At 37.6% G+C, this 26,881-nt stretch overlaps 3 protein-coding genes and 1 long non-coding RNA gene across 8 annotated transcripts in view; 2 read left to right on the top strand and 2 right to left on the bottom strand.

Moving 5' to 3' along the window:
• anne (polyamine-transporting ATPase anne boleyn) overlaps positions 1 to 12,964 on the top strand; it is a 55,375-nt gene extending 42,411 nt beyond the window's left edge. For all 3 annotated transcript variants that reach the window (XM_028169926.2, XM_028169927.2, XM_028169925.2), the window contains 6 exons: positions 2,208 to 2,329; positions 2,992 to 3,109; positions 3,857 to 3,978; positions 4,724 to 4,897; positions 5,760 to 5,886; positions 7,829 to 12,964. In XM_028169926.2, the coding sequence (XP_028025727.2) occupies positions 2,208 to 2,329; positions 2,992 to 3,109; positions 3,857 to 3,978; positions 4,724 to 4,897; positions 5,760 to 5,886; positions 7,829 to 8,802 (1,637 nt within the window). In that variant the 3' untranslated portion in view covers positions 8,803 to 12,964. The remainder of the gene's footprint in view (positions 1 to 2,207; positions 2,330 to 2,991; positions 3,110 to 3,856; positions 3,979 to 4,723; positions 4,898 to 5,759; positions 5,887 to 7,828) is intronic.
• Positions 10,883 to 13,913, bottom strand: LOC149499480 (uncharacterized). The gene is made up of 2 exons (XR_016325646.1): positions 12,759 to 13,913; positions 10,883 to 11,352 (listed from the first exon to the last, which is right to left on the bottom strand). It is a non-coding gene; the product is annotated as an uncharacterized LOC149499480 (long non-coding RNA).
• Positions 13,914 to 14,616: 703 nt separating this feature from the next.
• LOC149499479 (plexin A3) lies at positions 14,617 to 16,757 on the top strand. Its single transcript, XM_089739447.1, has one exon. The coding sequence runs from the start codon at positions 14,625 to 14,627 to the stop codon at positions 16,629 to 16,631; it is 2,007 nt and encodes a 668-aa protein (XP_089595573.1). The 5' UTR covers positions 14,617 to 14,624; the 3' UTR covers positions 16,632 to 16,757.
• Positions 16,758 to 17,109: 352 nt separating this feature from the next.
• Positions 17,110 to 26,881, bottom strand: part of LOC114239543 (uncharacterized) — a 150,242-nt gene continuing 140,470 nt past the window's right edge. For 2 of the 3 annotated variants that reach the window (XM_089739444.1, XM_089739446.1), the window contains exons 31-35: positions 26,524 to 26,630; positions 26,373 to 26,442; positions 23,101 to 26,286; positions 22,342 to 22,417; positions 17,110 to 18,784 (exon numbers count right to left, since the gene is read on the bottom strand). In XM_089739444.1, coding sequence (XP_089595570.1) covers positions 18,754 to 18,784; positions 22,342 to 22,417; positions 23,101 to 26,286; positions 26,373 to 26,442; positions 26,524 to 26,630 — 3,470 coding nt within the window. In that variant the 3' untranslated portion in view covers positions 17,110 to 18,753. Of the gene's footprint in view, positions 18,785 to 19,842; positions 21,154 to 22,341; positions 22,418 to 23,100; positions 26,287 to 26,372; positions 26,443 to 26,523; positions 26,631 to 26,881 lie in introns of those variants that run through there. The other variant, XM_089739445.1, reaches the window with a different exon arrangement.

The raw sequence follows: 26,881 nt of genomic DNA, 5'->3' as shown, positions 1-26,881 counted from the left end.
TAACCGCAGACGTCTCAACTTCCGGCTGAAGCAACCGTAGCTCGCATCTAAGCATCTGCTTACCAGCCACGATTGCTTAGGCCGGTACTTGCACAATATCTTGTGCTATCGCCGGAAGGGAACCGACGGCGCAGTGCCACCATTGCGCAGACCGCGACGAGGATGACACAGCGGAACACACATTGGCGCGTTGCTCTGGATTCGACGAGCAACGCGCTGCCCTCATTGCGGTCATCGGAGAGGACCTCTCGCTGACGGCCGTCGTCCACGTGCTGCCGAGCATCGTATTCATACGAGTCCTGGAAGGCGATGCTCGACTTCTGCGAGTCCACCATATCGCAGAAGGAGGTGGCGGAACGAGAGAGGGAGAGCCCTTCCCTTTCCGCACTGATCTGTCGCCGTCCTGCCGGGGGCCGGAGGAGAGATTACGCTCGCACATCCCGGCTCCTCTAGGTGGCGGCTTCCCCCCGGTGAAAGTCACCTAAGGCGACCCGAGGGGGTCGAGGCCGCACGGCGCGTTACCTCTAGCGCGCTGCCGAGGAGAATTATTTCAAGATAAAAAATAGCAATCGCTTGTACCGCGTCCCGACCCGGCAGGCTGGTTCTGGTCCAGCGGGGTATTCTGGGACACCAGCGGCACCGTCTGGGCGGCCTGACGGGCTGCCGTGCCAAGACGGCCGACGTTTCAGTGCCTTCGATTCGGAGGCTCCGTCGGCCGGGTTGTCCTTTGGGTAAGCTGCGCCGCTTGGTTGTAATGTTGACCGCGGTAACCAGTGGGTTACTCAGTTAAGTGTACCTCGGTCATTCGGGTTCTGACCTCAGAGGGGATCGGACGCTCGGGCGCGGAGTGCAGGTGAGTCGTTTAGTGGGTAGGGCCCGCGGTCTCGCAGTCGCGGAACTCTTAAGAAGTTCGGCCCCCGGCCCAAAAAAAAGGCACTTATACTCACGGTAGTGACAGTGAGGCGGCAATGATGATTTTGATGATCGCCGCCACTCGGCTTGCTAGAGCAAATTCTTTAAAGTTTACCGCCTCACGGGCGACACATCAAAACATTTATTGCTTCTCAATTATTCTAAACTAGTTTATTCCAGGTTATTCCTTCATTTTGCCTGTATAAGTGGGTGGATGGCCCGAATGTTAGTTCAGTTCTATTTGAGCTACCGAGTTGACTTTGACAAGTGATATCCTAGTGAACTGCTCGAGCCGTCATCTTGCTTTGTGACTTTGTGTGCATCTTGACTGGTTCTTAACTATAGTTTGTTATTAAGTTTATTGAACGAAAACTAAACAAAAATAATGTCTGGTGGAAAGAATCGAAAAGTAGTTACAGAGGGTCGCCAGTTTCAAGAAAAATAGGCTCAAGAATTATTTTTAATCTCGCACAATGGTAGGCCTATTTGTTTGCTGTGTAATGAATTCATTTCAGTAATGAAAGAATTCAATATAAAGAGGCATTACTTAACATCAGGTGGCCTGTGAGCTCGTCCATCCATCAAAGCAATAAAATAAAAAAAAACTAAGAATGCTACGCGGCACTCACTGACAGGACAATTAAGAACGAATCCAGAAGCTTACCGCAAATTTGGAAAAAAGCAACAAATGTTTCATAAACTTTTTTTTAATTGCTTAGATGGTTGGACGAGCTCACAGCCCACCTGGTGCTAGACCACTAGAGCCCATAGACATCTACAACGTAAATGCGCCACTCACCATGAGTTCTAAAGTCTCAAGTATAGTTACAACGGCTGCCCCACCCTTCAAACCTTTCTCTCTTTCTCTCTACGCCTACCTCACCTTACCTGAACAGCCAATATTATTATAATATTATTTTCAATTCAATTATATAATTTTTTGTATATAAGTGCGTGTTGTGTTTATATTCATTGAGTGTGCTTTGTAAAATTGACCTCACCATTACAAGAAGTAGATGTCCTCGCCATTGCTCAACTTCCGTCTAACTATACTGCAGGGGTTGAAGGCCAGCTCAACCAGCCACTTCACTGGTGACCTCGACGTGACTGATCAGCCACTTCAAGTTTAATTATTAACTTAATTAGCTTTTTTAACTGAATTTTTGACTTGATTTTTACGTCCATCGTTTTCTTCTCCCTACACCATCCAAATATCTAAATGTATTTTAAAAAAGGAATTTCATATTGGTTCTAGATCTTGACACGCATAACAATACGTTTGCTCATCTTTTCAGTTCCAAATAATCTTAGCGACGTTCTCGCCTCGTATGCCGAAAAGGGATACCGCGTCATCGCGATGTCTACCCGGATAATGGAAGCGACGCTCAAGCAGATTCACAAGATGACAAGAGAAGAGGTGAGACCCGCTGGTGCCTTCGGAAACGTGGGGCGTGAGGGGACATCACCAGCAGACCTGTCAGACCCTCATTAATGTTCAAAGCTATCCCTATGGAGATCTGGAATATTTATGATCCCCTCAGCCGGGAGTTGCCAGGCTTTCTTATTCTTGTGTTTTTTTAGTATGGCAATTGACTTCTTGCGATGCCATTGTTGCCAGTGGTTAAGTTTATAACGCATCTTTAAGTATTAAATACATACTGTTATGTAAAAAATGATATAGATGAGATTAAGTATATTATTTGAGACTGAGATGAAATAAATGAAGCGAGATGAGATGGGGTGCAATAAAGTATCAGTAAAATGGTAGTAGCTTTCTGAGAATTCAGTGGACTTTTTGGAGGAACCCGAAAGCGTCACCGTCCAGCGACTTTGTATCATTTTCCCTTTTTTTCGGGCACTTTCACAGATGCTAAATGCGCAATAAACCACCATTATTATCCGTTTAAATCTAATGCAACACTAAATTAACAAAATAAACCCAGCTATTCATACAACTTCGCTAGTCAGGATCCCACCGAAGTGTCTTACCAGACTTTTTTATCAACGACAAAAAAAATAATTGTACCAAATTTTTGAGAGGTTGTTTGTTTTAACTGTTTTTTTTTTTAAAATAAACAGGCCGAACGTGATCTAGAATTCTTAGGGCTCGTCATAATGGAGAATCGTCTAAAAGCTGCGACCACGGGCATCATACGAGAGCTCAAGGAAGCCAATATACATGTGGTCATGATAACAGGTTAGTACAACCGTTCGCATATCAGTTTGCCTCAGATAGAACATTGTCAATAGATCTTGTGTACTTGTCACGTAACAGGTAACAAAGTGTCTCAAATAAAACAAAAAAAATTGGTGCGCGTGAAATAATGTTGGCTTAGAAAGATATATCATATCTCAAGGTGGTTGGCGGCATTAACGTTGTAGATGTCTATGGGCTCCGGTAACCACTCAACATCAGGTGGGCTGTGAGCTCGCCCACCCATCTGTGCAATAAAAAAACAAAAAAGAGTTTTTTTTAATCTGTTAAAATTATGAAATTATCTGTAATACAAAAATATCACTAAAGGACCGTCACATCGTCACAGATACTAAACGTTTTATATATAGCCCATCGCTTAAATACATGAAAGTCGATGAAGTTAAGTTCTTTTTTCATTCCATCAAATCAAATCAAATCAAATCAAAATAAAAAAAAAAAAATTCAATATAAATGAAAGTACATACTTGTTGAACGTCAAAAAGAACTACCGCCAATTCACAAAAACTAATCTCCGTTCTGAGAAGAACTGGCAATAAACTCAGCGGGCATGCCTTTTTTTTAAATATTAGATTTTTTTTAATATTCATTTGCGGCTCATTACATGATGTCATTAAAATGCTACAGGTTATTTTATTTTTTTAAAGGGATTTTCTGACCTGGTAACTAAGACCTTTGGGTCAAGTATTATTTTAATGCTGCGGATTCAAAATGTCGTGTTTGTCGCAGGGGATAACGTGCACACGGCGGTGAGTGTCGCCAAGGAGTGCGGCATCCTCGCCAGCGGGGAGCGCATCGTGCAGCTCAGCGGTGACGCCGCCGCCCTGTACTGCGAGAGCACCCTGCATGGGGTCAGTCGACTGTAACCTTTCTTACTGGTGGTAGGACCTCTTGTGAGTCCGCGCGGGTAGGTACCACCGCCCTGCCTATTTCTGCCGTGAAGCAGTAATGCGTTTCGGTCTGAAGGGCGGGGCAACCGTTGTAACTATACTGAGGCCTTAGAACTTATATCTCAAGGTGGGTGGCGCATTTACGTCGTAGATGTCTTTGGGCTCCAGTAACCACTTAACACCAGGTAGACTGTGAGCTCGTCCACCCATCTAAGCATTTTTTTTAAAAAAACCTAAGGGTCGCTGCACACGGACCACCGGCCACAACCACCGGCCACAACCACTAAACGCCGCCACCGACCTATTTCCTGTTATTTTCATGCATTGTGGTGGTACAGACGTGGTGGTTTATAATATGAACTATCACCGGTTGACTTTCACCGTTTAATAAAAGAAAACTACGACATCATATAGTTACTTTGTTTATTACGAGTGTATGCAAAAATATATATTATAACGATATGGAGTACTTCAGAAAAAAACAATAAAAGACTTTCTCTCTTTTAAACTTAATTTAAAAAATTAAACAGTATTAGTCAACCATACGAAACTGAGCTGTCTTTTTACTCAATAATAGACTTCCTTCCGTTACACTGAAAAACACTGAAAAAAAAATCATTTTAAACAAATAAAGAGTTCTAAATAATAAAGATATAAAGGTTTTTCTTCACATATATTTAATCACTTTGTCAATATCTGTGAGCAGGCGCCGGTGGGGCGACGTACGTTGCTACAGCGCGAATGGCGCAGCGAGGACAGCGGGCGCGGCTCCTGGGGACAATCCGGCTCCGCTTCAGGCTCGGGCTTTGCCCCCAACGACCCTGAGGCTCCGGCCTCCGAACCTCGCTACAAGATTGTCGTAACTGGTGATACCTGGAGGGTAAGCTTGTTCGATATTGTTTCTATGCAAATATAATGTTTTATATTGTTATCGGCGTGCTGTCTGGTATTTTTACTCTCGCTGGGTAAGCATAAATACATGAAAACAGTATTAAGGTTTCAGTTTAATTAAAAAAAAAATACAGAGAGCGTGCTTTGTACAAAGACGTCATCGTACATGATCACGAATGATGATCATGAATGCAAATACTATACCAAAACTCGCTTTTTTATATGGACAGCGTGCCCTCTAAACTTTTGTGTAAGTCTGTGGTATATTAATAGTCAAGAAGAATTTCGACTTTTTTTGGCGAGTACGCGAGGAGTGAAGTTGTGTGATTTCTTTTATTTTGTCTATTTAGTGTTTCGTCAGGTTTAAACGTGTAATAACGGTGGCTTATTAACTGTTTAATATCTGTGAAAGTACACAAATGTGGGAAAATGAAACAAAGCCACTGAACGTAACTCCTCGGGATCCTCCAAAAAGTCCACTGAAAAAATCTCAGTGAATGACCACCATTTTACTGAGATTATATTTCATTTCATCTCATCTCATTTCATTTTATTTCACTCCAAATTATAATTTTTCGTAAAAATATGAATATAAATTAAAATAAGACACGACTTACCAGGTCATAATATCACTTAAAAAAAAAGAAGAATTTCTTTAACCGACTTCACAGTAGGTCTGAGTAGGACAGACAATCTGACAGTTCTGAGTAGGTATCAAGGCTTCTTTATTCCAAGTGCACACATAGGTAAATCATTAAATCTATTTTTGCGGTTTCATTAATGCACGTTTTTTTTTTGTTTCTACCTTATACTGAGAGGATTAAGGTTTACAATATCTGTGTCGTGTGCAGATCCTGCGCGAGCACTACCCCGACATGGTGGGGCGCGTCGTGGAGCGCGGCGCCGTGTTCGCAAGGATGTCGTCCGATCAGAAGCAACAGCTCATCGTTGAATATCAGGCTCTGGGATATTACGTCGGTGAGTACATGTGAGCATTGAGCGTGAGGGGCGGGCCGTGAGTGCGTAGGGCTAACACCGTCTTACTTACTGTCCGCGATGCAGAAATCCATTCTGGTGTGATGTGTAATCTTTGTTAATATATTAGTAGTGATAGATTAGGAATTGAATAGCATCGTTATCTATGTTCCTGCAAGATTATTTCATTTCTTAATTTCTAAATATAAATATGTACTTGTTATACTTCTTCTTTATTTTTTGGTTCCGGCACGGTTTGTGCATTAGCCAGCGTCAAGTAAGAAGATTTTTATAATATCACCGTTTTAATTATTTACAATTTATGAATAATAATAAACGAAGGAAACTTAATCAATTGGCGTGAAATGAAATGAAATTAGATGAGATGATATGGGATGAAATATAATCTCAGTAAAATGGTGGTCATTTACTGAGACTTTTCAGTGGAGTCTTTGGAGTATAAGGATAAGACGTCCGGTGCATTCGTATCGGTATCGAGCGATGCACCGGTGTTGAAATCCCGCAGGCGGGTACCAATTTTTCTAATGAAATACGTATAGTAAGCGGCACGTAAGTTGGCAAGGTTTTGGTGTAGTGGGGGTAATGTCGCGCATGGTGCACATTGCAACAAAAAAATGATCACTTTTATTGCCCGCATATAATTTAATTTTATTTTATTTTATTTTATTTTTTATTTACCGTAATTTGTTTTTAAGCCTTTGTGTTTATAAGAAAGTTAAAGAAAAGAGAGGAATTCGTGAAGTGTATTAGGTGTTAAAAATAAAATACAATTAAAAGTTAAGAAGTTTATTTTTCTAATAGTGCTACCCCTTAGATTAAATTTATAGCACCTGAGCTGGTGGAAGGAGTTGGCTCCTCATCGTTGACATAACAAAGAGTCGCAGTCGTCACTGGCGTAAATAATAAAACGCTCAGTGACTGAATCGACTATATGGTCATTGGTATTTGGTCCTGGCATTGCAAACAAATTTAAAAGAATAACACCCGTAACAAAAACTAAATTTAAAACAATAATAACAACTCGTAACAAAAACTCAATATAAACAAAGGGCTCCTACAATTTAGTAGGCGCATGTGTAATCAGGAGCGAACGGAACGTGGACGCGGTGTGGGAGGGGAGGGTGGACTGACTCACCAATCGTGCTCTCGGAACGGTGCTACGTCTTTCCCCGCGTTCCACTTGACAACCAAAGAGACCTAAAAAACGACTTCTGCGCATCTTACGACTTGCCAAGTTACGTGCCGGGGACTATACTTAACAAGCGTTCACGATTAACTTCTACGGCGAAATAATAACATCGTGTAATAAAAATCTAATCCGCAAAATTAAAATTTGCGTAATTACTGGTGGTAGGACCTCTTGTGACTTCTCACGGGTAGGTACCACCGCCCCCCCTATTTCTGCCGAGAAACAGTAATGCATTTCGGTTTGAAGGGTGTGGCAGCCGTTGTAACTATACCGATACCTTAGAACTTATATCTCAAGGTGGTTGGGGCATTTACGTTGCAGATGTCTATGGTCTTCAGTAACCACTTAACACTAGGTGGGCTGTGAGCTCCTCCACCCTTTGAAGTAATAAAAAAAAATTGACAAAATAAAACAAATCACACAACTTCACTACTCGCGTTCCCGCCAAAAAGTCCACTTCGACGCTTGAAAGGCAAGCGTGACTAAGCGACAATAACTGCTTTGTACATAAATGATAGGCAATAGCCGTATTTGATGCGCAAAAAATATATATTTCTAGGTCTATTAAAATAATTTCAATTCTACAGCTAGATTCGTTAAAATAGATTTTTTTTTAGGTATTTTAACTTTAAATTAGTCTACTGTAAAGTTCACGCATTGTCACTTAGTCACGTTTGCCTTTCAAGCGTGGACTTGTTATACTTATAAAGTTACATATTCGAGCTAAATTCGCAGGCATGTGCGGCGACGGCGCCAACGACTGCGGCGCCCTGCGCGCGGCGCACTGCGGCGTGTCGCTGTCGGAGGCGGAGAGCAGCGTGGCGGCCAGCTTCACGGCGCGCGAGCTGTCCGCCGCGCCGCGCCTGCTGCGGGAGGGCCGCGCCGCGCTCGCCACCAGCTTCGGCCTCTTCAAGTTCATGGTGGGCTACTCGCTCACGGAGTTCTTCTCCGTCGCCTTCCTCTACTACTTCGACTCGAATCTGACCGACTTCCAGTTCCTGTACATCGATATCGCGTTGATCGTCAATTTCGCCTTCTTCTTCGGCATGACTGAGGCCCACTCGGGCAAGTTGTGCGAGAGGCCCCCGCTGACGTCCCTGCTGGGCCTGGTGCCGCTGTGCTCGCTGGTGGGACAGCTGTCGTTAATCGCGGTGGCGCAGTACTTCGGCTACTACGCCCTGACGTTCTTCCCGTGGTACGTGAGGCACACGTACGCCGGCGAGGAAGAAAACGAGTGCTGGGAGAACTACGTGATCTTCGCCATATCGATGTTCCAATACGTGATAATGGCGGTCGTGTTCAGCCACGGCGCCCCCCACCGGCGTTCGATCCTCAGCAACAGAAAGTTCGTGGCGAGTCTGCTGGTGATGACGTCACTGTGCGTGTACATAGCCGTGTCGCCGGCCGCCTGGGTGGCTTCGTTCCTGCAGCTCCGGATGCCGAAGGACGTCCTGCTGTGCTACCTGGTGCTGGCCATCGCGGCGGCCAACTTCGTCGTGGCGCTGCTGTTCGAAAGATTGGTCATAGAGTACCTAATGGAGGGCAGAGAGATGATTCCCAAATTTTTGAAGGAAAAACGAGTTAGGAAGACTCCTCACCTGATGCTGAAAAGGCAGCTGACTGACATGGACTACCTGGATTGCGACAGCCTCGTGAAGTTCGATAAGGAGGGTGCCATTTCGGATGCCAGTTCCGGCAGAGGTAGCTGATTACTGATTAGCTGATACTTCTGTATGTGATGATATTACGTAAACATATCATGTTATTTAACAATTATACAAATTTTGGGAAGTTTTGAATTAACTTAATTATACAGTGTTTTTAAAATATTCGTCTGTGTTATAAAACTGGCAACAGTGACATGTGTATGTTGCCAAAATAGGCAACCTTTTTTTTTTTAAATAAGCTTAAAATCGATTGTTATGCTGAAGAAAATTTCTACGTTACGTTATAATGTATGAAATAATAATGATAAATCTGAAAAGTTAATTATAGAATAGGAACCCTCGTGTGGCCGGGCGACCATTGGATCTGTAGGTTTACTCTTAATTTCGTAAACTAAGAACCGCTCGTGCTGAAATTGCCACGATAAATTATTTTGAAACCTACATACTAAAGTACCGAAAGGTCTAAAGCAGCAAATTCTTTTCTTATTGTTGCTGCCGCTACACTATTTATCAAAGTTCATATTATAATAAGTTAGAAAAAAATATCTTTAATATTATGCAAGTAATTAATTATAAAATATATTTCACAAGAAAATATATTACGTGTGATCTTTATTTGTTAACATTTTTTAATTAAATTCATAGACGCAAAGCGCCCTTAATTTATTTATGAAATTTTATCAACTGGCAACACTACGCTTAGATTAAGTTTTATTTTATTAGAGATTAATAGAGAAACAATTAAGTTTGCTAACAATTCCACTAATTTAAGGAAAAATATAGAAAACTACGTATGTTTTTCGTATGTGTTACACTTAATTTATAAAAATGGTGACGTCACAGAGATAGTACACTTCATTGTTTTAACGTATTCTTTATACGTACATAACTGTTTATTTTGTCAATAAAATATTTTATTTCGTAATTTTAAAATCAAATATCCAAACAAATCATAATTGCAAGTCTTTAATGTCTGTTTTTCTTTTGTATTAAATGAAACAGCTACTTGCACTGTAGCTAGTCGCAATCGAGGTTGCTGTTACATACATTCAAAACAAGCTTCTTAAGCTTAATGCATGTGCTTTTTTATTATAATATTATTATAATAAAAAATATAATAATGTAATAAAAGAAAATATAATATCAAGATAAAACATTTGTATTGATTGGCGAGTAAATTACGTGCTTTAGATCCCTAATATACCAATATTATATCATAAGAAGATATAATATTATGGGCTTTAATTTTACTAAATACAGCAGAGAATAAAATAATATAAATTTTTGATTACAAGAAAATTTACGTTGCATTATTTATGTACGTATTATGCAATTGATAGTCTTCGATAATTTAAAGATAATTTTGTGTAAATACTCAAAATACATTAAATTCATTAAATAATGAACAATAACTTGTGTTGCAGTTATCAGAATATAAATGTAAATTATAACAATCATTAGATATATAAAAATAAGTAAATGAATTATGGCGTCATCTTATGGATATTAGATTTAAGTATAATTAATTGTGATAAACTAGTTCCGCAAAACTCAAAGTGCCTTAATTTTTCATTAAAATGTACAAATATTTGTATTTCAATATGTATGTGTATACGATCTTACCAATTTACACCAAAATGCTTAGAAAGGTATTCGTGGGGTCCTGCCGAACTAAAGAGTCAAGTAAATGCAGAATATGGCTCTGAAGAAGCTCGCCAAACAAAATAAATAATAGTAAAAAAAACTAAGAAAATACGCTTTATAGGAAATCCAACTAAAAAATTAAATATTTTTTTAAATAAATTTTAATTAAAAATGGTGTAAGAAAAAAAATTATTGTATTGCAAAAATCGTGGGGTGCTTTTCAAGATAGTATCAAAATAACCCTTCTACTCATATCTGTTCTTAAAATATTTATAACTACTGATACCATGCACCTCACGCGCTTTTTTACATAAAAATCATGTTTTAATTCATATTTATTAAAATTTATTTTAAATTTCTTAGTTGAATTTTCTATAAAAGCCTATTTTGTTAGTTTTTTTAAACTATTATTTATTTTTCATATTTTAATTGAATTTCAATAATTTATTTCAAATTTTTTTTAAATATTGAATTGTCATCGGTCCTTAATAAGTATATCAAATTTCGAGTTAATCCGACGTTTTGAAGGGGGTCAAAATCATGTTACATATATACGTCTGAAGCTAATAAAATCGTATTAAAACAGTTACATTTATTGCGTAGAAGTTATCTTCTCAAATAGTATTACGGATTCCAAGTATGTATTTCTAGTGCTGCTAGACTGTGTATATGTTTATTAACAAATATTGTTTTATAGAATACATCACTACTGCTGCTTGTTGTGTTTTAATCTCACAATAAACCACAGTGGTTTTCGATTTATTTGAGCAACCTTGAGATTAAACTCGAAGGTTTAATTTTTGTATTTAAAAAATACTTTTTGTATTTTCTTTTTATTATCCTTAATGCACTAAACAAACGATAATTATACTTCAACTAACTACAAAGAATCAATAGAACAGATTATCTATTTTAATTATTATTTTTTTGTTTACATAATTATTAAACCTAATTGCTTCGATCAATAATACTACTAGATTCGCGATTAGCGCTTCAAAAACGGCCCGAAAAATAAGACCACAAATAAATTTGTGGTCTTATTTCAAATTAGTATGGTCCAATCATAGCCAACACTAAGACGTCAAAACGCTGCACTGCGCGTTCAAAAACTGAGTAAAAAACCACCGTAACACCAAGGTTTTGGAAGGAATATCTTTTTTTGGTAAATTTATATTATTAAGTGTTTTTCATAAAATAATAAACACAATTATATTGTAAATAAAACACAATTTACGAATATTGTATTTGTTTGGCCAATGTTTGCAATAAGGCACCAACTATTGTAACAAACATCACCTATTCTTGAACAGGGAATGCATAGAGCAGTTTTGTTATTTTATAGTGTTATTTTTGTTTGTAGATTTCCTAGTAGCCCCTTGTCGCTGTGCACAATGGATATGTATTGTCGCGAAAGAAATAGGAGAAGAAATATAGAACCCTTATAAAATTCTAGAATTGTTCAATGGTGGTGGCAAATCAATGCAAAAAAGTATAAAAAAACTTTATATGTATGTGTAAATATTTTAAGCGTATATGCTGAAAAGGATTTGTTTTCTGGGGGAAACGAACACAGCCATAAAATAAGCCTAAATTAAACTGATTATAGAAAAATTCATTGATATAAGATTACATTATATTTGTAAAAAAGAAACCGCTCATATAAAAATGACTTCTAAAAGACAGCTTTATAACAAACTGAATCTGTTTAAAGGTAATTAAACCTACATTATTGTTTTAATTACTTCTGTATAAAGAATACGTGGAAAACATGTTTCGTGTTTCCTTTCATATTTTTTTTACTTTATTCAATTTTATTTTTTATCACCTATTTGTTGTAATAGCGGCAATGTAAAATATTATCTACTACTTTTTTGAATCGGTCAAAAATAGTTGCGATCATACAAAACAAACCTAAAACAAATATGTATATTCTGCAACTCTATGTCTTTCAATACTTACTGTGTTCTGAGCATTGAAACGTAATACCAAGAACTACATCTAGTTCCACAATACAATAAGCACGAAATTTTAAACAAATATTTTTAACCTTATAAATTGGGCTTTATGTATCATTTTAGAATAAATATTTTTGTACTGATGACTTTTTATGTTCAAGTGACATTTTAAATTTATTCCATAATATTCTTTTTCTGACGAAAGGACCTAAATACATATATTTTGCAACGGTACTTAAACTTTATGTTTAAGTATTAAGGTTTATAATAAACTGAAGTCGTTAACATTATTAAACTTTTTTCTAAGAAATGAAGATGTTTTCGTGTCTGCAAACGTGGCCACTGGAGCGTCTTATTTTTGTTCCTGATCCTTAATCTAGTACTATTATTGATCGAAGCCTAATTGTGATATAATTCAAAGATTGTTTTTACTGAAAGAATATTGTAAAAAATAACTTTAATTTACGCTTTTGATTTTATGTTGATTAATAGGATATAACAGTTTTTTTTATACAACTAATGATATATTATGTGAATGTTTTCAATTAAATAGAAGAAATACATATGTGATGAATTTACAAAATAATAAATTTTCCGTACCAAGAGACTTTTTTACTATATTCCTGTGGGTAGATTTTTGTTTTTTTAATAATACACGAATAAGGTTGTGCCAGGCCCTTACAGGGCCTGATGTCCAATTAGATTCCGTGGCCTAGTTATCATTCAATAACCTTGGGAAACTGAAGATTTCTTTTTTGGAATTTATTTTTTATTTATTTATTTATGGACTTCAGGTGATCCATTCGCTGTTTCGCTTCGAGTAGTTCCGATTACTAACTGACTGCGTGCCATCGAGAACGAGAACATTCCTCATAAGTCGAGTACCTTCGGTGTGTGTTTCCACTACCTGACAATAGATGGCGCTGTACTTCTCGAACGTTCTAGGTGTTACTAGATACTTCGATATTCGTTCGGCTATTCGGTGATAGATGGCGTTATTCTTACCGGCGTAACAGTATATACTAGAGGAAGAGGCGGTCGACATTTGCCGGTCATGCCACCGTTCGAAAGAGTCTTATTGAGACAGAAACATTGTTTCTAGCTGTTCTCGTTATGCTAATAGCGAGTACTTGCATCGACAACCGAGTGGGTAAGATTATCCATCAACAACTTTCTCTGATTCTGTTGTACCTTATTATCAATACAATCAGTGTGCTTAGTGCGAGTTTTTTAACGTTCTCTATAGTGTGAAAGTTAACTAAAATTTGTATTGAGTTGGGACGTTTGCCGCTAGGGACGCTGTTCCAACTGAAACTTCAACTTGAAAATGGTTATGTTACGTTCCACTGGGACCGATCTATTATCACGGTTAAGTTTATTGGTTTCCATAAGCCTGATATTCTGAAAAAAATGGGTCGGCGCGTCGAGCAGTGTCGGTTGATATTACTAGTCCTCATGACGAGAACCTCGTGAAGGTAGAAAGGGACCATATAATAAAATATTTAGACCTTTTTTATGATTGTTTTCTGGTGGCCCGAAGGCCTTTCCAGTTTCACAAAGACAGGTGGGCGAGCAAGGGCCGAAGGGGCGAATTTTCTAACAGATACCTCGTGCCTCCAAGGGAGCAACAACTCAAGAGTAGCTGCGTCGCGAATGAATCTACTACCGGGTCGGAATCGCGACCCGCTGAGAAGATCCGGCGAGAAACTCAACGGGCTGATGCTTAGGTTAGGTTGCATGTTGAACCCTTTGCCGAGTTCAACGAGTACGGTTACCGGGATCCCTACTCCTAGTGTTAGAGCGGAAGGCGTCTAATGCAAGGGACGTGTCTAGGGCGACGACGGTGACTGGCTCCTGCGTGATCAGGATTCGGGGAGTAGTCAGCGGCGGCAACGACAGGGCGATTATTAAATTGAATTTTGAATTGTTGTAAAATTTGTATTAGATGTATCAACCTATTAAAATAAAATAAAAACTTTCAAAGCACTGATTAAACAGATTTAAAATGTGTAGTGTGAATCATACGATATCATATCATTCCTTTATAGCCCAGAACATAAAATAGGTATATTTTTTAATTCTAAATTTGTTTACGAGGTCATTAAGGTTACGTTACGACTACAAGACAATAAGATTATCGAAACCCGCAAATAATTAATGAAAACTAAATTATAACTTCGCCTAGTGCAATTAATTTTCGATCATAAGGTTATCTTGGTCTTGTACCAGTTTAGTATTCATTGTGCATTGTATTGCGCCAACAACATGTTTGTTGTTTTATTTTTGTCTCTCATTATTCTTTGTACTGCAAACCAACGAAGTTTCGAAGACAAAAATGCGGAATTCCAACATTTGGTTGTGGATAGAAACAGTGGTCACGTTTTTATTGGAGCTGTGAATAAGGTTCATGAGTTATCTGAAGATTTAGCGATCGAAAAGTGGATTCCAACCGGACCTCTAAATAAGACTGATGATAAATTAACTGATAATGTTAATAAAGTGTTGATTCTTGATGACTCAGGTCGATTGATCACCTGTGGATCAGTGCTTGGTATCTGCTCAATTCGAAACATAACTAATATCTACATCGGTTGTGATGTTCCCATTACCGTTGTTTCTGACGAAGAGAAAGTTTCGACTGTAGCATTTCTAGGAGCCGGTCCTTTAAGTTCCAATCGTTCTACACGAATCCTGTACTTAGCATCTGAAGTAAAAGACAATAAAGACATCCCTTCAATAACCGGTCGATTGTTGGATAATAGGAATGATTTTGAAATAGCCAAAGTATTATCGGAACATAATGAAATCAACCAAGTTAAGGGAGCAAACATACATAATAATTACTTGTATGCAAAAGATAATAATGTTAACTATGTATATGGTTTTAGTAGTGGATTATACAGTTATTTTTTGAAGACGCAGAAAAAAGAAGATGGCGATTATCACAGTGTTATAGCTCGGGTATGTCAAGACGACGAAAATTATTATAATTCGTACACCGAGATACCCATAACATGCAAGAATACAGATAATACTTCTTACAATCTGGCACAGACAGGGTTTGTTCAGAAAGCTGCTGGTTTTTTAGCCCAGTCTTTGGAAATATCTAGCAACGATGACGTCCTCTACGCCGCATTTTGCCCTGGTAATGAAAAATCGTCATCTCCTTTAGAAAAATCAGTGTTATGTGTTTTTTCCCTTCAGAATATCCGTAAAAAGTTTGCCGAAAATATTAAAAATTGCTTTAACGGTAATGGAATGAGAAGTATTGGACTAAAGAAACCAGAACCGTGTCTTAAAACTGATTCACAAATAGACTATGAAGACGTCTGTGGTTTAGGTGTAAATGTACCGCTTGATGGTAGAATTCCCTTAGAAGGAAAAGCCCAAATATTCTTTGTTGATAAAGTTTCAGCTTTAATTGCAACAAATGTTCGAGATCACAGTGTTATTATTGCTGGCACTGCGAGTGGGCGTTTAAAAAAAGTAATTGCCGATAACGCAACTCTTGGTGTCGAATACCAAGACATCATAGTCCACGAAAGTCATCCCATTATGAAAGATCTTACCTTCAGTCATAATGATGAGTACTTATACGCATTAACCAAGCGCAAAGTTTTTAAGATACCAATTCAAGAGTGCAGTGATTATAAGTCATACGCCGAATGCTTTCAGGACATTTATTGTGGATGGTGTTCACCTAAACAAAAGTGTACTATTGAATCAGACTGCAAATATGCTCATTATAAAGACCCTCTTTTTTGGATATCTTCGGACAGTAAATTTCAGGCGGTGATTACTGAAGTTAAACCTAATAATATATTTATTACATCAGAAACGTTACTGACGGTCAAAATAGACAATGTCGTTAACTTAATCGATCAGATGTTTTGCAATTTTGTCCATGATGGTTTGTCTTATGTTACAAATGGAACACAAATTGAAAAAGGTACTCAGTGTAAAACTCCAATATTTAATTCGAATAAAACTTATGGTCGCGGTCTAGATCCTATTCCTATTAAATTGTTGATTCAAAATTCATTAACAGAACCGGCTTTTGCAGCGACGATAGTGAATTTTCTTGATTGTAACACCTTTACCTCGTGCACTGAATGTATAGAAAAAACTGATTGTAAATGGTGTTTGATAGCCAATCTATGCACTCGTGAAGTGAATAATGAATGCACGGAAGATTCTTTGTATCGTTCAGATAGAAATAAAAGTCAAGATTTTTGTCCTGCAATAATTTCGACAAATGATCAAGAAAAGTAAGTTCATTCCGGCGAAACAGTGGGTATATATATGAAGGTACGTTTAGTGGGTTCTTTTATCATACAGTCCATATTTATCTGCAAGTTTCGTGTAGAAAATGGAAAGACAACAACTGCAAACGCACGACTGTTGGGGGACACGCTATACTGCGATCGGGTTAAGTTTGAATACACATCGAATTCTCCAGAAAGAGCCGTGTCCGTCGACGTAATCTGGGGCGGTTCAAAGCAATTAGATAACCCGGGGAAGAAACATTTCGTTCTGTACAAATGCGATAAAATGGCGAATAATCTAGATACTTGTAATAAGGTACCGAAACAATACAACTGTAAATGGTGTGCGAAATCCAATAGTTGTCAGTTTCAAGACTTTTGTTGATATTTTGATTTTTATTGATCTCATCATGAATGTCATTATGAACCAAAATGATTTATGGTTTACTTATACTATCTTAATTTCAATGCGGAAATAAAAATCATTTCAAATATGTACCTGATTTATTACTAAAAGCAATAAATAGATAAAACGTAGAATTTATCAATAAAATTAACAAAAAGAACTAACGTTACACATATTACATTTGGCATCACAGTACTTCGAACAATACAAAACAGTATGTAGATATTTTCAAAGCGTTATTACGTCTAAGTGATTTCAGATTATAAAAGGTAACAAATTAAACATATCAAACTATTCTGACGTCAGAAGAAATTCTTAGAAATGCAGTGGGACTATGTTGAAGGCAAACAATATACCAGTTTATGAGCTTTTAAACACAAAAGTATCCTTAAAAGCAATCTAAACCTTGTTCCTCGTATAACAAAAAAGTAGAAAACAAACAAAATTAAACCTTCATGATGTACAGTCAGAGACATTTAAAAACCCAATATAATATTTTATATTAGTTATATGTTTTTGGAAATATCTTCAATGTACAGAGAAAGCTGACCCTATAATGTGGATTGTATGGATCCATGGATAGTGAGTAGATTCCTGTTCTCATTTCCGCGGGAGAGGTCCCGGTTTTGGAAATACATTACTCCTTCGTTTTGTTTAATTCAATTAAAGAAAGTATCTACACGTATAATCTGAATTTATATTACTACGTATATGTTTTCGATTCCAGCGCCCATCACAAATTTATCTTCAACCAAATGTTATTGAATACAATAAATCCAAGTAAGTGAAAATGAATTTCAATCAATCAATCTTGAATTAATTTTCGTCATTAATCTTCAATTAAATATTATCAAATTTAAAAAAAAACTAATAATAGTAAGCGAAAACGAATTTTGCTTTTATTACGCAGGTAATAACGTAATACGCACATTTTAGGGAAAATATCTACAAACCAATTTAACACATTCATAATTGCAAAAACTTCACAGTGTTAAAAATTTGAGTGTCAACAAATACACCATACAAGGAAGAGTGTAGATGAATTACAACATTTATCTAATAATTAGGATTAGATTTCCAAATATTCCACAGATAAACAAACAATTACGAAATATGTAAAATATTGAAAATTATGAATTTTATAAATCTACATTATCATGTTATTTTATCAACATTTTTGTCTTTGACATCTGTTAATATTTGAGACCTGGACATGTTAGTGTATGTTAGTTGTCCATATCTTTTAACACATCCGTAAACTTCAAATTGACGAATCCATTAGTTTTAATAATTAATTTTCAAGAAACGGTGGGAGTATAATAATTAAAATTGTACTTATAATATTTATGAACTTTTGAAAGCACCTTTCATGTACTATAAAATGTAGCGATAACCTATAAGAATTCGATTAGATCGCAATCATATAGACAGTTAATTTGGATAATTTAATTCGGTTAAAACAACCGATCTGCTATGACATCAATTTCTTTCTTCAGACAAACCACATTTTAACCTTTAAAAATCGTAGGGTTTACAAGATTAATTACGAATTCACTCTGATGTGATTTGAACAGTATTAAAATTTAACACAGGTTCTTCGTTCAAAATGCACCACCAAATATTACGAGACGTAATCGTATATTCATCACTTAAACTAGAACGTTCTAAGCAAGACGAATAATATATTAAAAACTAAATCACGTTTCTTGAGGATGCCTTGATTTCAAAATTTACGCCGCAGTTTCGAGAAGAAGCTGTAAATAAATGGATAACAAAAAGCAACGATTATAAGGGGAGAAGAACCAAAAAGGACAAAAATGTAATTTGAGTTACAAATACAAAAAAAAAACATACAATAAAACATTTAAATTAAAATGTGCAATTAATAAACTTACCTTAAATGAAATGTGCTATTTTGTGCGAACTTTGATTCGGTCGGCCAAGACTGCATCAAATTGCAAGACAGTACTTTTTTTTTTTATTGCTTAGATCGGTGGACGAGCTCACAGCCCACCTGGTGTTAAGTGGTTACTGGAGCCCATAGACATCCACAACGTAAATGCGCCACCCACCTTGAGATACAAGTTCTAAGGTCTCAAGTATACTTAACTCTTAATTGGGAAATTTACATCATTGGATTGTACAATACATTTTTGATTCATAGAGTTCTTTTAGTTTTATTATTAATTTAATTCATTTGTTTCATACGTCAATGATTGTACTCTTGTACGCCGATCAATAAGCGGTTAAGCATAACAAGTTTAATGAAACTCAAAATTATAAGCATCCAATATTTTTTGCTAAAAATCAACCAATTTTAAGCACTGCTTTCATAAGCTTCAGCGGTAGGCGACGGCTTGGCTCTGCCCCTGGCATTGCTGAAGTCCATGGGCGACGGTAACCACTCACCATCAGGTGGGCCGTATGCTCGTCTGCCTACAAGGGCAATAAAAAAAAGAAGCTTTTAGAGGGTTTCACGGCAGTTTACAGATACAAGATTGTCTATATAGTTAAGCATTCTGAAGCAGCCCTAACCAGATGTTAATGCAGAACGCATGGAAGTGACAAGTGAATTGACGTGCCAGGTGAAGAAAATTAACATGCGGCTTATGATGTAATGACTGGTTTACAATTATTTTTATTAAAGTTTAATTTATACAATACTCGCAGATTTTATTTCGATTTGGTAATGTGCTCCAAGTTGTATTACTATATTAGAGGCAAAAAGCTGCACAACTCCGAAAAGATTCACATCCAAAACTACTTTATATTGCAAAACATTGGCAAAGAAAAATAAAATAAAAACGCAAAATATTTCGAGAACGTTCTCATATAATATCTTACATTTAATAACTTAGAGAGAGACTTCACAAGCAACAAAGCGCCGTGTTAAATAAAATATGTTTCTTTATATATCAGTAATCCACATTAAACGAATCAACTTTTTTTTGTATCGATACTTTTTATCGATGTTATGATTGCACATCTCTAAAGTAAATTAGTTTAATGTGAATCGGAAATGCTTTTCAACGATCTATAAAGAGTTTGCCGCCTTTGTGACATGAATCAAGAATTAAGCAATCAAATAAAATATATTCGCATTCGATTATAAGGTACAATAAATATGCTAGCAGATCTATGTGATAAGACATTTAAAATTCCAAACAGCTTTAGCCTAAACTATTCCAAGCAAATTATAAACATCGATTACGTAAAAAATAGTAATAATATCGATTAATATATATTTTTCGTAAATTTGAAAATGCTTTTGTTTGATTTTTAATTAACATCTCGTTAAATTCTATGAGAATTGAATTATACACAATCATCTTTACGAGGCAAGATTAAAGACAAATAATTAACTTCGTTAAAATATTTCGTATAAATTATAACAATGTATATAAAATCTAGCTGATTTAAAATTTAAAAAAGAAAACTTCAAATAACATCGAATAGAAAAAAAAAAGATTTCTAAGAAATCTAGTTAAATATTAGTCAAGAATTAAAATATTCGACGCGTAAATACTCGTTTTTGTACTTAATAGTACTTAGCGTACGACAAACTCACTAGTATGTAATTATTTCTTATACACATAATAAATCCTTTAAGATCCACTGGAACATAGATTCAACATTTACATTGTATCGCAAACAAAACGATCGTTTCAAAATTAAATTAAAAAAAAGTGCAATTAAATACAATTTGAATTCGATTCTCTCCTTATATAAACATTATTACGAGATCACTAAATTGTATCTCGAGGGTTGTTTTATCATTCGTAATTTAATCGAGACGTTTTTAATGTAATCGATTTGTTTATTTATTCGATTAAATCGATACGCGACTTTTAATGTAATCGATTTGTTTATTTGTTCGATTAAATCGATACGCGACTTTTAATGTAATCGATTTGTTTATTTATTCGATTAAATCGATACGCGACTGCCTCGTGCACGACCCTCGAGTTCAGTTTTTGTTTTCACAGTTGTAAACAATCGGATCGTTTCGTAAATAGCAACAACGTTAATAAATAGTAAAACTAAAAAACTATATGGTACATTGTTTTTCTGCGTTCGACGTTCGTTCGCTGAGAATTATTTCTTCCGCTTTAGCTTCGGTATTCTGCAATGGTGCGGGTGATGTTAGTGCAACATCCGTGAATATAATGAAAATGTGAAACATTTCTATATATACCAAGGAAGGAAAGGGTGTTTGGTTAAAGTGACATTTTGCAACTTTTTTTTTATTGCTTAGATGGGTAGACGAGCTCACAGCCTGGTGTTAAGTGGTTACTGGAGCCCGTAGACATCTACAACGTAAATCCGCCACCCACCTTGAGATATAAGTTCTAAGGTCTCAGTTTAGTTACAAGGGCTGCCCCACCCTTTAAAACCGAAACGCACTACTGCTTTACGGCAGAAATAGGCGGGGTGGTGGTATCTACCCGTGCGGACTCACAAGAGGTCCTACCACCAGTAAAAACTACACTTACACTAAAGCCATTTAAAGTTTAAAATTTGGAAAAAAAAATCATAACAAAAATAACTTCTTCAGCTGTTTGAATGGAGTAAACTGAATTGAGGATCAATTAAAAACATCGAACTGTTAATACTAAATAAAATGCACTTTTAATTACAAAGATAAATGTCACTTTTTTTTTATTGCCCTTGTAGGCAGACGAGCATACGGTCCACCTGATGGTGAGTGGTTACCGTCGCCCATGGACTTCAGCAATGCCAGGGGCAGAGCCAAGCCGCTGCCTACCGTAAAACCAAACAGCCTAGCACCTATATATTATATTATCATCAAGATAATAATATAGTGAAAAATAAGAAATATAGTAAAAACGAGTAAGCTTGTAAATGTTTCACAATTTCAATAATGATGTGATAATGTGAAGTTAAGTTTGCAAATATTATTGTATAACTCGTCCGATCTCGATGTGTCGATCTAGGCACCATAATATGACCCGGTGCTCTCGTGCTATTATTTACAATTGTATACATGTTTATGGCATACCATTAATGTGATATTCACAAAACCGTCGTGATCTATCTACTGACGCTGATCGATTACACTTTTATTGTTATCTTTTCTATGCGTATAAATAATATAGAAAGAATAGTGGACAATTTGTGGCAAGTTAACAAATTGCCTTTGTTCTAAAACTACGATTTAATTACGAAAGTGTCACTCCGATCTGCCCCGGCAGAAGTTATTACTGTGGTTTGTACTTAGAGTGTACATAAGTGAACTTGCTTATATATACTCTAAGGGTTTGTATGGCGAGTCACCGGAGGCGGTACTTACCCGGAACTCTTCTTGTGTTGTGATGACTGCGCTTTCTCAGACTCCAGTAGTTTTGTGCTCGAATCTTTCATGAATCCTAAAACCGTTAACATTGGTTTAATTACATTATGAAAGTTTCCGTAACTTTATATTTTCGAAGATAAATAATACTAGCGACCCGCCCTCGCTTCGCTTCGGAAACTGTGATTTATTATTGATTTCTCCACTATTTAATGGGTGTTATTATACATATAAACCTTCCTCTTCAATCACTATTGAAAAAAACCGCATCAAAATCCGTTGCGTAGTTTTAAAGATTCAAGCATACATAGGGACCGACAGATATAGGGACAGAGAAAGCGACTTTGTTTTATACTATGTAGTGATGTAACGAGATACTAAGCAAAGAATGTATCGAAGTCGTCATGGCCTAAGACGCCCGGTGCATTCGTGTCGAGCGATGCAATGGTGGTCTGACATACGTACTTAGCAAATATTTACGATTAACTTCCACGGGGAAGGATAGCATCGTGTTATAAATAAAAAAATATAATTTGCGTAATCTCAGATGGTAGAACGTATTCACCCTGCGTATTTCTGTCGTCAACCGGGGTACCCGTTGTTCTGTTAAAACTGTGACCTTACAGCTCATGGTTCGAAGTGGGTAACGGCATTTACGTTGTAGATGTCTATGGGCTCCGGTTACCCCTTAACACCAGGTGGGCCGTGAGCTCGTCCAACCATTTAAACAAAAAACATATTATAATATTTCTAGAGTACCTTTTCCGGAGGAGCCAAAGACGGAATTGCCCAGATTGTTGAGACTGCTCGTGAAACTATCAGCTTCCTTGGTCAACGAGTCCGCCACGGCTTGTTCTGTCTGTTTCACTTCCCCCTTCACCTCCTCCCCAACCTCGCCGAGCCTCTCGCCCGCTTCTTCTAGCCTATTTTTAGCTAGACCCTTTACATCTTCGAGTTTGTTGTCGGCGGATACTTGGAAGCCTTCAAAAGATTCCTTTACGTTTCCGAACAGCTCTTCAGAGCCTTGTCGGACGTTGGAAGCGGCTGACTGAGCTCCTCCGAAGACTTCTTTAACGGAATCATCGAGACTGTCGAAGGTATCTCCAGCCGAACTTTGGAAGCTGCGTAAGGTGTCCTGTGTTGAGCTGCCCACGCTATCCCGGAGATCAGCAAACGTATCACGAGTGGAACTTTGCAAGTTTTCCCATGTGTCTGTCGCTTCGTTCATCTTATCCTTAGTTGAACTTTCGACCTTATCGAAAGTGCTTAAGGCTGAATCTTGCACGCGACCGAGCGCCTGTTTGGACGACTGTTGTAAGTTCTCGAGCTCGTCTCTGCCCGCGTCGGAGATGTCGTTGACTTGACGACTGACGTTAGTTTGGAATTCAGCTCGTTTGTTTGCGGCGGCGTTTAACGTGTCCTCGGCGGACTTCTTTATCTCGTCTGTCGTTTTTTCAGCTTCCCGTCTTATTTGGTCCAGCTCGCTCTGTGTAGCGCCGGACGCTTTGTTCGCTTGGTCACGAATGCCTTGTTGTATTTCGTCTTTCTTGTTGACTATTGCAGTGCCTACTGCCTGGGTTGTATCTTTCACGGCTAGAATAGATTCGTTTGCTTTTTCCTGTATAGTATTTTTGATGTCCCCTGCTTTATCGTGGACGGTTTCTTTTACTTCACCTGCAGTGTCACAGACTGCATCTTTAAACGCTACGCTCTTGGCGACGGCTGCGTTTTTAATGTCGCTCGTCTTTTCAGATATAGCATCAGTGAGTTCGCTTCCTTTATTGTGAATTTCATTGACCTTGGATTCTACAGCACCTTTAATTTCACTAGTTCTATCTTCTATGCTAGTTTTAGCAGAGTTAGCCCCGTCTTGTATTTGACGCATAGCACCGTGTGCGGCATCTTTAGCATCAGCCGCAATGGATTGCGCAGTTTCTTTCAGTTCATCCGCTTTGTCCGCTGCGGCAGATTTAACATCATTTGTTTTGTGTTCGATAGTATTTATGGTTTCATTAGCCTTGTCGTCAATTGCACTTTTAGCTTCCGAGGCTTTCGCGAAAGCAGCGTCTTTAGCATCATCAATGGCACCTTTAATCTGTTCAGTTTTATTGTTTACGGCATCTTTCGTTTTTGTGACTTTGTCCTGAATGACATTCTTGGTTTCTTTAGTTTTGTCTACTACGGCAGTCTGGATTTGATTAGTTTTGTCCTTAACAGTGGATTCGGTTTCGCGAATGGCTTCTTTGGCAGCTTTTTTAGCTTTGTCGGTTTCATCGTGAAGTGATTTTTCAACAGAATCTTTCGTGTCCTTCAATGCTTTAGCTGCTTCAGCAGTTTTGTCCTGAGCACCTTTAACAACAGATTTAGCATCTTCAGTGACTTCATGTTGTTTTTTGGCAATATCTTCAGAGAGTTCATCTTTTTTAGCAGTAGCTTGGTTTAATAAATCGTTTGCGGAATCCTTTCCTTCCGAGATTTTTCCTTTAATTTCGTCTTCAATTTTCTCCTTTTCCCCAAAAATGTTATGCACAAGCCCAGTAAAGAAGTTCTTTCCTTGTTTAGATTTCTTTTTACCTTCTTTTTTAATATCTTCTTTAGCTGCCTTTGCATCAGCTTTAAGATCTTCTGTGGCCTTTTTACCTTTTTCTTTTGCGCCTTCAAATGAGTCGCCCAAAGATTGAAGTTTTCCTTTAGTCGCATCCTTCACTTTTTCAACTGTTTCTTTAACATTTTCTTTAGTATCAATGGCTTTGTTACACAGATCATCCTGCAGATCGTGGACAGTATCAACGACTGCAGCTGCTGTTTTCTTAACTTCGACTTTGATATCACTCTCAGCTTCATTCTTCTTGTGTATCATATCATTAGAGGCTTCTTTTAATTTCTTTTCTGCTTCTTTGGCTATTTCCATTTCTCGAACTCTATGCTCTTCAGCCTGCTCTCTAGCCAGAAAATCTATAGCCAGTTCCTTCATTTTAGCTTTATCTTTTACAATCCCTGCAGGTAATGTAAAACTGTTTATGGCGTTTTTCGCAGCTTCCTTCGCGTCTTTAGCCTCTTCCACTAAATTGTCTTTAACGTCAGTTACTTTAGTACTAATATCATCTTTGATTTTATTGCCTGCATCTGTAACCTGGTGCAATTTATTCTTCGCGGAATCTCCCACTTCTTCTATCTTATCTTGGGCGCTAGTTTTCAATTCTTCTCCTTTTTGTTCCAAATTATCTTTGATATGATCAAGTTTCCCTATTTGGTCGTTAACTGTGTCGCCAACTTTTTGCTTAATATTATCTTGTTCTTTTTCCAATTTATCAAGACCTTCTGCCAGTTCGTTGTTGATCTCATGTTTTGCGAAATTAACTTGCTCGATTCTATCGACCACATTGGAGGTTTCATCGTGCCGATGTTTTTGTCCCTTCTTGAACCTTCCCTCGCAGCAGCCTACATAGAACTGGAACGGGTCTGTCTTTTTGTACTGCACAGGAGTGTCGACAGGTTGCATATTAGCGTATTGTTCGTACAAATCTTCTTGGATATCCTGAAGAGGTGGCTTCTCATCTTCGTCGACTACTAGTTTAGTAGTATAGACGTGATCGGTGAGGTCTTCGTCATCTTTCTGCTGCGGCTTCTTCTGTAAGTCTTTGAACATATCATCGACTTTGCCGAGTAGCTCCTCGTTTATGATTCTGGGTGCTGGCTTCGGTGGACTTTTGTCTTTGGGCTCGCGAGGTTTTGGTTGAGGTTTCGGTGAGGATTCCTTATCTTCATCATCCTTTTCTTCGCTGTGACTGAACACGTTCTTCACTTTGTCAGCCAAGCCGCCAAGGAAGCTAGTTTCAGGTTTCTTCTTGCCTTTCTCGAGGGTGTTCTGTGGAGTTTTGTCCTCGTCGGAATCAAAAGTTGCCTTTACTTTGTTTGAGTCAACATGTAAGGTTCCACCGTTAACTGTAAAATCAAATACGATTATTTATATTTAAATATTTTACATTGATCTGAGCTGAAAGTGTTTTTATATTATACAATTTACTCACGTTGTGGTTTTGGATCGATAATGTCTTCATCTTTCGTGTATTTGATATTGCCGTTAGTAATAATTAAGTCCTAGAACGAAAACAAAATTAAAATTGACCTTTTTCGATTCCAAATAAATGTGTTTAAGTATTATTGTCCGGGATCACTCACGTGGCCGTTGAGTTGCTTGTCTCGCGCACAGGGCGAGGACCCTGGCCCGGTGCTGTGGTTGTGCTCGCCCCAGTGGAAACTGAGCTCATCCTTCAGCGCGTCGAAGCCTGCAAAGTTTCCCGAATAAACAAGTCGGAACAAGTTTACTGGTGGTAGGAGCTCTTGTGAGCCCGCACGGGTAGGTACCACCGCCCTGCCTATTTCTGCCGTGAAGCAGTAATGCGTTTCGGTTTGAAGGGAGGGGCAGCCGTTGTAACTATACTGAGAACTTAGAACTTATATCTCAAGGTGGGTGGCGCATTTACTTTGTATCTGTCTATGGGCTCCAGTAACCACTTGACACCAGGTGGGCTGTGAG

The sequence above is a fragment of the Bombyx mandarina genome, chromosome A1 (genome assembly GCF_030267445.1).
Source record: "Bombyx mandarina strain Sakado chromosome A1, ASM3026744v2".
In the NCBI taxonomy this organism is placed as follows: domain Eukaryota; kingdom Metazoa; phylum Arthropoda; class Insecta; order Lepidoptera; family Bombycidae; genus Bombyx; species Bombyx mandarina.
This window is presented reverse-complemented; position numbering and strand designations above follow the sequence as displayed.